General features: G+C 37.8%; 1 protein-coding gene across 1 annotated transcript; it reads right to left on the reverse strand.

Moving 5' to 3' along the window:
* Positions 1-213: 213 nt before the first annotated feature.
* Positions 214-7,787, reverse strand: LOC139721089 (transmembrane protein 272-like). Its single transcript, XM_071632419.1, has 7 exons — positions 7,779-7,787; positions 7,011-7,092; positions 5,555-5,671; positions 4,329-4,392; positions 3,896-3,908; positions 1,597-1,816; positions 214-272 (listed from the first exon to the last, which is right to left on the reverse strand). The coding sequence occupies exons 1-7, from the start codon at positions 7,785-7,787 to the stop codon at positions 214-216; spliced, it is 564 nt and encodes a 187-aa protein (XP_071488520.1).
* Between the last annotated feature and the right edge of the window lie 3,219 nt (positions 7,788-11,006).

The following is an 11,006-nucleotide window of genomic DNA, read 5'->3' on the forward strand; positions in this document are numbered from 1 at the left end:
ATCAAAATGAAAACCTACAAAGCCTTCTTGCTAAGACCATCTATTCATCCCTGTATGATATGGAGAGTAAAGAGCACCAGTTCCAGTTATTTTCCGGAGAACATGCAAGCTACACAAGCGGCCCCGCAACAGCAGCAGCAGCCAAGAGCCATGGCGATGTAGGCAGCTGTGGTCACCCAGAGGAGAAGTAGTACAGCGTGGGGGTCGCAGTAATCAGGGCCGTTGGGATTGCTTGTGGTTCGGTGCGTATATGCCGTATATCCATACGTTTCCTGGTTTGCACAAACAGATGCATTTCCAAAGAGAAAAGAGATGGCAAAGAATAAAAGTTTGTTATACCGATATCTGCAGAACCACTTTTTACACATCATCAGATCATGCTTCACAAAAACACGTTATGTCTTCAAAGAAAAAAGAAAACGACGAAAAAAAAAGTGCACAGAAAATGAGAAGGCAAATGAAGAAGAAAAAACTAAAGGAAATTACAGAGATATAGAGAAAAGATGAAAATACGACACACAAAGGGAAAGTTATTGTATCTTAAAGCCATGGCGCTTTTACGCTGTATTCCAATAAACCAGTTTGAAAACAATAAACGAATTCATGCACATATACTTCCACAGAAGGAATATAATCCCGACATCATTTTAGCAGGCCTGCCTGAGGCTCACTCAACATGGAGGCAACGAATGAATGCAAACTTGACGCAAATTATTGAAAACAGCAGTATTCAAGCAAAACGCTTCAGCTGAATAATTCGTCAAATGGTCCTCTTCACGGCTCATGAATTTGAATAAATTCGTGAAGTGACCCGACCAAAAAAGTTTTATTGTAAATTCACGTTTATTGCACAACCTCAAAGAACAGTTTAATTTCTCAAGCAGAAAGCTCATGAATCACTAATTTTGTTTCCACCCGTACCACAATTAGTGATTCCGCAATATGGAGACAAAATTCACAGAGAAGGAACTGAAATTTTCCAGATTACCTTAACGGGGTACCCACAGAATAGCATGTCGAAACTCCTTATCTCGGTTTACTGTAGTATTGACATTCATTTTAATAATGTTTCAGATTTCTTTTTTGTTTTCCAAAAGCCTATCCCAAATCAATAAGCTATTCAAGTCACTCATTCCTGTACTAATCATGTCTTTTCCATGCTGTTCCTGTCATGGGAGCAGTGTGTAAATATCCTTGTCGTCAAGAACAATTTTATCAGTTTTGTTTTTCTTCATAGAAAACTTAACTTTGAAATATCAGGGTATATGAGGGGAATATACAAGCTTGGTAAGCCACACATCCACTGATTTGGGCTGACAGCCAGTGCTGTTGATTCAAGCCCTTTCTTTGCGTTTATGGGAATGGAATAACATGGCCTTCCTTTCTTTAATGACCCCTAACATATTTTATGGACAAAATTGAAATAGACATAATATTCATTCGTTGTTCCATACTGTTTGTTATTGAAATATGTTTTAGATGTTTTACGTATCTTCATCTGTTGTATCAATAGTCTACTCGTCTAAGTATGATTTTTACGGAAACATGCCAACAAACAAACAAACAAACAAACAAAATGGACGTGACGAGTCTTACCAGCGATGAAGAAAGCGAAGAGGAAGAGGCCCACGATGTTGCTGACAGCACTCTCCCCCGTGCTGGGCTGGAAGCCCTCTTGCTCCTCGGGTGGCAGGCGAGATCGCTGGAAGCGAACCTTGAGGTCCATGAGGCTCTTGCACGAGTACACGGCCCCCATCACGATCAGGTAAATTGGAATCAGGTACTGCACCGGACAGTCGTTTTTTGTACATGGCGCCTGCAAAAGATCACGTGATCAGAACGGCCCATAAGTGCAAAAGGATATCATAATGTGTTTTTTTTTTTGGGGGGGGGGGGGAAGGGAGGGTGAAAATCAGAAATCACCCTTTATATACTTTCTCGATCTGCGTCAAGATTATTCTTTTGAAATCTTCAAGTTATCATTTCATCGACCCAGCTACCATTTATTGATAATGTATTTCTCTGTAACACTTATTGCCGATTGTGGTAGTAAGATTTTGCACCATGCATCTACAATAATTTCTTCTTTCTTTCTTGTGTCGTCAAATGCATTTCATAATGCAGCATGTATTGTCTAAGTGCCCTTTGTCGTGTTATACTAGCGAGAAAAGACTGAAAACCTTGACCACAAATATCAACTTCTAACAATGCAGGAAACAATTCATTTTCCAAGCTTTACATCCACAGAATATCATTATAATTATCATGTAATCAAATCGGGGTTGTATAAAAAAACTATAGTCTTTTCATTCAGAAAGCAGTAAGTATGTTAATCATGAACTGAATAGACAATTCATCATGTGGCATACACCTGAGGCTATAGAATATGAATAGTAAAAACAAAATGACAACCAGTTTTTCATGATAAAGCTATGAATAATGATGTACATAATGTGTTAAAATCCAGCAGGTAAATATTATCATTGAAATGGACACATTGAATCAATTATTCTTTTTTTTTAATGAAACAAAAGCCAATTCTGATGTTTCATTACAGGGTTGCAATGTCTATTTCAATGCCTCTCCTAATGTTAAAAAAGTACTTGGTAATCACAAGGTCGTCTGACATTGTTTGATAAAAAAAAAAATATAGGTCTATTCTCCATTATTATCCGACGGACACAAGCACAAAGGAATAGTCGCACTCCAAGTCGCCTATTATTGTGAATGCACGCTATAACAGCAGAGAATGCAAGGAAAAGATACATGATAACCCCCCCCCCCCTTTTAATACAGACTTTATATACACAGTATAGAGTGTGCTATTAGCATATATAGGACGCCTGGATAAGGAAACCTAAGGTTTTTGGCTTCACACAATTTCCTCTCTTTTTTTTTTCTTTTATATGACAGATGCACCGGGGATCTCGTGATCATAGAACACTTGACTGGCATGATTAGCCAGTCGTGGTCTCACCCACTTGCAATGACTAATCACATGTTCCCAGGTACGACGTACTTCATCAACCTTTGCATCCGTCGATCACTGTAACACTACACGGTGTACAAAGATTTTTTTTTTTTAATGTGAGCGGGTGTGTGTGTGTGTGTGTGTGTGTAATATGTGTGTACGTGTATGCAAAGAGTACCCTTTGCATTAAAAACCACTGTATAGATAGTAATGGGAAGAATATTCTCTTGTTAAAGTATGTAAAACTTTATATGGGATATAATATGCAGCAAAGATATACTCGCTTACTCTCATATCAGCTTGACGGATATGGCTGTCTAAAAGAAACGTGTAAATAAGAAGTCTATATTTTGAACATTGATTTCTCTCTAAATCCCTTTTATTGGAAATCAATCTGTATTTGATATTGTGGTGAGGGACAAATCGAAAATGAGGCTTAAAAAATAGATTGACTTCTAAATCTACCAGATTGAGATTTTCAATCTAATTTTGGATTGATTTGGGGTCCTCATCTCATTCTAGGGAATTTAGACAGTTGTACTATTATACAGAAACTAACATTGTTAACTTTGTTTCAGATTTATCTCTCCTGTTTTGGCTTGCTTTGAAGCTTTTCTTTTTATCAAATCGATATTAACTTGAACTTTTCGGGAGACCTTACCCGAGTCCGAACTTTTGCAAGGATAAACGAGTTTCGTCATCATCATTATCACCATAATTATCCGGTCACTAAGCAGTCTCGCTTAAGAAGACATCTTCTCCGTGACAAATTTCGAATATTATTTGATACAACTAACAGATGAACAAAAACACTCGAAAGAAAGATATGAACTGAGACCTATTTTGAGTATGCTGTGCTGTGGAAATGGGAATTGTTCACAGAGTTGCTGGTAAGCGTAGGGTGAGTGCTGGTACATGGCAAACATCAATGAACGTCCTGACAATTTCTTTTGGGTTTTTTTTGCAACATTTATCGAATAGAAAATATATAATGGGCTCTCCTCCCCCCCCCCCTCTCTCTCTCTTGATTATCATGTGCGTGTGTGTGTGTGTGTGTGTGTATGTGTATTTTGTCTGTTAATATATTAAAAAGGCGTGTAATCCTGGTGTCAAGGCGTCCTAAACAAGGCGCGACCCCTACCCACCCACCCATCCCCCCCCCCACAAAAAAAAAAATGGCTCCTTCATAATGTCATATTCAGCTGTTTCTACAAAGCGAGATGTATAACCAGTTTGAAACCTACTGTGGCTATTGTGTCAGGATTGACATAAGTTTGACAGGTGAGATTTCCTGAGCTATATACACGTATATGTGATATAAAGTAAAATCAGAGATTTAATTCATAATTTTGTATACTTACCAATGACAATCATTGCGATGGGAATCGCCAGAACCAATGCCATCAAGATGGTGACGCAAACTATTGAATAGAAAGACATAGAATGAAAATAAAATGATACAATATTTATGTATGTGTTCATTTCTTTCGCGCATCATTTACGAGAAAAAAAATAGTTTGGAACATATAATTACTGACCGTTAACAAACATTCAACTTGAGTACATTCTGAATTACAGTATTTGCTTGTATTCCGAAGATTTAAAAGTAGTTTTCTTGCACTATAAATTTAGCATGTATTGTCAGTCACTAATACTTTTTTTTTCTAAGAAAAGGTCATCAGATGTTTGGAGAACTATTAGTTCGTTTTGTGCATCACTGAATCGATATCTCTTGTTTCTGTCTGTCTGTTTGTTTGTTTATTTGTTTGTTAGTTTGTTTTATTTTCCAATTTTAACCAATGAGCCACAACAGCTCCTCTGTGAAGAGTGATTGCCCTCATCGCTCTATAATGAATGTTTCATCTTTTATTTTTCAGGCGGTTACATGGCTGTACACAAACACATGCACCGACAAATTAATCCTCAACCCTAGGAGCTGTCATGATGTTTTCTTTCACTGAATGTGATTCCATAATATGCACAATGAATTTCACCTTTAAAGGTGCAATATTTTCATGTCACATGCTGCATAGACTTGTCGATAATCAAAATGTTACTGAAGATTTCTTTTTCGATGCCGCCAGCTCACTGATGACATGCAGGTTAAAGTAGCGATGACTAAGAAAACACACACTCAAACACACACACACGTCTGTCGTTTTGAAACGTCTTAATTTGTTTGCACCGTGATATTATGATTGCCAGTTTTTCAAACCTTTGTGTATTTCTGTATAATTATTTTCCTCAGTTTTCATTTTGATTTCTTTTGTCCATTGCATATACTTTTTATGTTACACTTTTCCTGTTATACTTTGTGACTTTTTTGGTGTTCGTTTGTAACGATTATTTCATGTTTTTATTTGCATTCTCTTCATTGTATGATTTCTATGTTTGTTATCATGTCACGGCCTTGCTGAAAAACAGCTTTTAGCTGATAGCAAGGTTTTTACCGTGGTTAAATTAATAAACTAAACTCAACACACACACACACACACACACACGCACGCACACACACACACACACATACACACACACATACACACACACACACACACACACACACACTGGTTCGTTTCTACATACGGGTGTTCAATAGCAGTTTGCACATGGCGGACATGAAGCTGACGGGGTTGCTGTTTTTCTCCTTGCAGTCTTTGAGCTGGCCGTATAGAGACTGGTACGAAGGTGGAGGTGCAGATTCTGAGAGAGAGAAAAAAAAAGAGACTTATAAGTAAACCTTCTGCACAAGCATCATTGATCATAAAATGCTCAATTTGTATACGACGCAAGACAAACATAATACTATACAAACACACTAACACAGAATTACACAAATTGTGTTTCTACTTGTGTAGTACCTACAGGCATATTGCGTGTGTATATATCATGTATATATATATATACATATCATGTATGTATATATATATTATATATACATACATATGAAAATTTTTGTACTGAATAGACATTATGATAATGCAATGCGTTGTGGAAAGTCTTTTAGAAATCCTTGCAGTGGAAGGTATATGTATGCGGGAACCACAATGCATTCTTTCATTCCGACCAAAATCTTAATCTTGCTGGCATTCAGAATTGCATTTATTGTAAGCAGTTCCGTCTCATATCCAGTTCTGTAGCTCCATGGTTTCTCGCAGGCTTTAACAATGCACGTAATTTGACTCTAGTGTGTCTCGTCTCAGAGGAATTATTTTGACCTCGCCAGGGCCAATATATTAAAATACAATTTCCATCTGAACTGTTTAACTGGCTGCGGCTCACGTGTCTGAGTATACAGCTTTAACTTTGCTGGTATACCTGGATAACGGTGTAGGTAACCTCATTCTCGAAAATATAGTTCCTCTTATAGATGATACTAGTATTCAATTCTGCTTGTAATGTTGTAGTCGAAACTGCCTGTATGATCACTGCATAAAAGTATCAGCCTCGCAAAGCATCTTGAGAAGGTCAGACTTTCCAATGAACTCAACTTGCCTCATTAGCAATGCGTTACACCTTGAAATTCTGTCATGTACAATTATGAAGGAACAGCGAGGTTCTTGAATCTTGCTCAAGGGTTCACAAGATGGACATGACTGAGTCTAAAACCTTGACCCACTTAGGCCCATGTATACATCATACTGGTTCCATGTCAGTTGCATCTTACGTCTATACAACAGTCCTTCCCAATTCTGGCTTACTGTCGTGTGATCCACCACTACACCACGATTGACCATTATTGCAGAGTTATCATTGGGATCGTATCAAATCTTATCGGATCAAGATATCATGATCTGGGTCAGTCAATGATGTTGATCGTAGACAGTTTTTGTACCGTTCCAAACTTTTACTGTCTAGGATACGTTACATCCGGTAAGATTTGATGCCGTAACCGCGATTACTCCACAATTCAGATCACGATTTGGACAATGGCGCAGATTGTGTAGACATAAGCAAAATTTTCACGATCAACTGTACTATAAAGGCTACAGTCGTGGCGTGAGTGATAGTGGATCGCACGACCAGGGGAACCCATCATTACCTGTGCCGGCGGCATCGTAAGACGGTGGGGCCTCGCTGGGTAAGATGCCCTCTGTTGAGTCAGCGGCCTTCTCAGGGTCACTCTGAGATGACGGGGAAAGAACAAACAAATAACAATAAAACAGAAACCACAGCAAATGCACCTCAAAACACCCACGACTTCAAAGCACATTGCATTTTTCATGACAGTATAATAATTGCCATGAAAACGTTCCCTTGAATACTTTCGAATTCAATGAAGAGTTGGATTATACTTAATTTGTTGGGATCGTAACACCATGAACATACTATGTTCACGATCTAAGCTGAAAAGGGGATGTGGGAGGGGAATATTTCCCATCTACTTTCACCATAAATTGATTGTGCAATAAGTACGACGACAAAAACATGACACTTGCAACTTTAACCACTTTTAAAATCGTGTTCTTACACACTACTCTCAAATGTGGTCTTTTGCTTCAGCTCACTTCTATTCCCTTCATGTGCAACTGCAACAAGTTTCGATATTTTTATAGAACCCCCCCCCCTCCCTTCTGTCCTACTCTTGCAAGAGGGTTGGTATCACATACTATAATGCCGATGTCAAGAAAAAAAAAACAATTTTCAAGTTTGAAACTGAAACATCAATTTCAAAGTCTGTTCGTAGTTTGTCATCCAAAATGATACTGATGAATGCAATTTGAAATGTGGCTGTAGCATTACATTGAACCTTTTTGGATTTTGGCATTGTGGTTGTAGAAGTATAACCTTTTCACACTAAATTTCCTACATTGTGCATTGTGGTACAGAAATACATACAGTCATATCTGATTCACTGAGTTATGCATTGCGGTCCAGAAATACACTTAGTCATAAACACATTCACTGAAATGCGCGTTGTGTCCATTCATACTGCATTTGTGTTTACTAAATTGTACTTTCATAAATAAATTATCTAAAAACAAAAATGTATGAGTCGTATAGTTGCTAATGGAGCCCTTATGAAGGGAAATCGAAAACAAAAAAACATAATTACTTCTAGATCTGAATACCTCTGAAATTTGCTTTGAGATATCTTTCCTCTATTGAGGAAATCCAAACTGTTTACAAAAAAGAAAAAGTTCAATATATCACACCAGAGAGGTGGGATTCCCACTTCTCTGATCATACACACTGTCAGGGTTCATTGCACACTATACTAGGCGATCAAATTTGCCAGCGCTCTTTTTACCAACACAACATTCCGTACAAATGCTAATCCGTATAGATACATGTACGTATGAGTGTATGCCAATCAATTATTACTCACTGGCTGTGTACAAAGGTTTTTTTTTTTTTTTTTTTTGTTCACATGGCTGGAGCATTTGTTTGATTTCTCATGCAAGAGGGCAGGGATTTTTCATCACAAGTGCAAACAGATGTTGTCTGAAACAAGCGATTTGATTTGCCTGGTGGTTCCCTTTGTGTTAAGGTACATCGTTATTTTCCAATGATGTACCTTGTATAAAAACAACGCTTGGACGCTTTAACCCTAACTAGGCCGGGCTATGTAGGTAGTTGATAGAGCCGGGGGGGAGGGGCCTCCCAGGCCCCCCTCCAGATATCTCGGCCGTCGACCGCGCGATCGCGACGAAAATTGGCACACACATTGCCTATGATGTAATCTAAAATACCATGAAGTTAATTTTTCAAAAAATTATCATTTATGCTAAATTATGCCATTATGCTCATTTATGCATAATGATGCACGAAATCAGTCTATTCGGTATAAATCACAAAGTGAAGCTCAAAACAGGCCATTTTTTGTGTAAATATTCTTTTTAGTGTCCTTAGCAAATGTAATAAAAAAATTGTGATATCAGAAAAAATTCTGAAGTATTTTATTGTTTTTTTTTTCATTTCTTATGTATTTCTGTTTTTTCGACTTTATGTTTTTCATTGTTTTTTCGATGAAATTTGTCCGCGACATCGCTCCGAACAAGAAAATATGTTATTCATTGATTTTTATCAATAAAACACCAAAATAATAATGTTTTTATGAAATTTGCCTGTGAGCACAGTTTGCATTGAAATTGTACACGAATTCACGTTTTTGAGCAATTTTTGGTCTGACATGCATGTATATATCTATGCGTAACTTCGGAACCGCGCGCCCGGGCGTCGCAAAATTGGTGTCAAAAGATGAGGGAGACTCGAAAGAAAAAAGTCATGAAACGTCGCGGCGATAGCTTTTTGCGATTGCGATATATCGCGCGGAACGTGGGGGGGGGGGGCGCCTCGGAGGCGCCCTCCCCCCCCCCCCCCGGCCTAGTTAGGGTTAAAAGCAAAGACTCACCGAGACAATAATTTATAACATGTATGTAAACATGTAGAATATCCGTGTATATATATATATATATTATATATGTGTGTGTGTGTGTGTGTGCGGGTGTATTATATATTGTATGTGTATGTGCGTATATGCGTATCTAATGTGGCTTATAATAATGTAAAATACAACTTAAAGTCAATATCAATGCAGTAAAAATGGTCTGCACGGATTGCAGGCCTAATGGGATATGAGACATTCACATACACACACACACACACACACACACACGCACACACACAGCACTGACACCTGATTTGTGGTCGCAAACTGAATGATCGGAAGAATAGGTGATGATTTTTCAGCATGATCGCCTCATCAAATATCACCAGTTACATGCGCGTTTGGTCGCAGCTTGTGGTCTCATATAAGTCTGTGTTATCGCCAGTATTTTATGTTTGCAGAAGGGATCGAGTCGAGAATTTGCAAGATCCCATAGATTGAATTTCATGCAAACGTATATAAACATCACTTCCCTCATTAACGATACCTATGAACAGCTACCTTCATGAACATTAAATTTGACGGAATCATGTGTATGTTCCGGGGATACTGAGAATCAAATGTCCTGCAATTTTGTAAAACGAAATTTACAAATTAACCAGATTTAACAAAATAGTTGATAGTTTGAAAACAGCAAAGAAAACTACTTCGTCAGTGCGTTTTTACTATTGAGTTGTTGTTTTGTTCAATGAAGTTCAATGATTTCATATGGTGCGTGCTGTAAATTGATACCTTCTGATCTAAACACTATAAGTGTAACACATTACAACAATGCCGATATCTTCAAAATAATGTTAATCTATGTATTTCATTCAGAGGCTAACCAACACAGGACAGTGATTCTTATATCGAGGCACTATTCAACTTTCAACGCACTTGACATCCGTCTGATGTTTTCTTTTGTCGTTTACTCTGTTCTATATACAAAGTATGACCCGCATTTTCAAGCATTAAAAATGCCTTAGTTTTACAAAGTGTGTATAAAGTTTCTATTAGACCTTGGATTTGACTATCCTAAGAGTATGGTTTATGTAAAGACACACAGCCGTGTAATGAAATATCAAGGCCGTAATGGAGAGTAGAGATAGAAATATATAGATTATTTATACAGATCTATAGTGGATTGATACACTGCTAGTGAGAGAGGGTGAAGGGAGGGGAGGGGAGGGAGAGACAATACTTATATTAAATGGATTAGTCAAATACCGGTTAGTGATTGGCTAAACACAGTCACGTGATGGAGGTACATTGGTTATGTTCACCCATGGGCGAACATTCTTCGTTATGTTCTCCCAAGGAGTTTCGAGAGATGGAGTTCCAACTGACTATGATTATTCAATCAGCTGTCAGTTTTCTATGGATGGACAAAAGAATTCCACAGGTGCATCTGTGATGAGGAATATGTTAGGGTTATGAGAGAAAATATTCATGCCTGGAAAAAGGAGTATTCCTTTTTGGAACCAAGAACTAAATGGGACTGGATTAAGTATAAGATAAGATGTTTCAGTGTGGAGTATTCTAGAATAGTACAGAAGCAAATAACTGATATTGAGCAACAGTTAAGAAGTAAATTGAATGTATTTGAAAATAAGCTTGCAATTAAGGGAGAGGAAGATGTTATTGCTGAAATAGAAAAGATAAAGGAGG

This window comes from Diadema antillarum, unplaced genomic scaffold (genome assembly GCF_040938485.1).
Source record: "Diadema antillarum isolate AM-2024a unplaced genomic scaffold, OU_Dant_1.0 scf00000138, whole genome shotgun sequence".
NCBI classification, from domain to species: Eukaryota; Metazoa; Echinodermata; class Echinoidea; order Diadematoida; family Diadematidae; genus Diadema; species Diadema antillarum.

Bases quoted from the DNA above. Each gene is read 5' to 3' on its own strand.
- LOC139721089 (XM_071632419.1), bottom strand. The intron at 4,393-5,554 runs GTATGTAGAAAC...TCTATTCAATAG, and splicing joins CAAACTGCTATTGAACACCC to TTTGCGTCACCATCTTGATG. The intron at 273-1,596 runs GTAAGACTCGTC...TGTGCAAACCAG, and splicing joins CTTCGCTTTCTTCATCGCTG to GAAACGTATGGATATACGGC.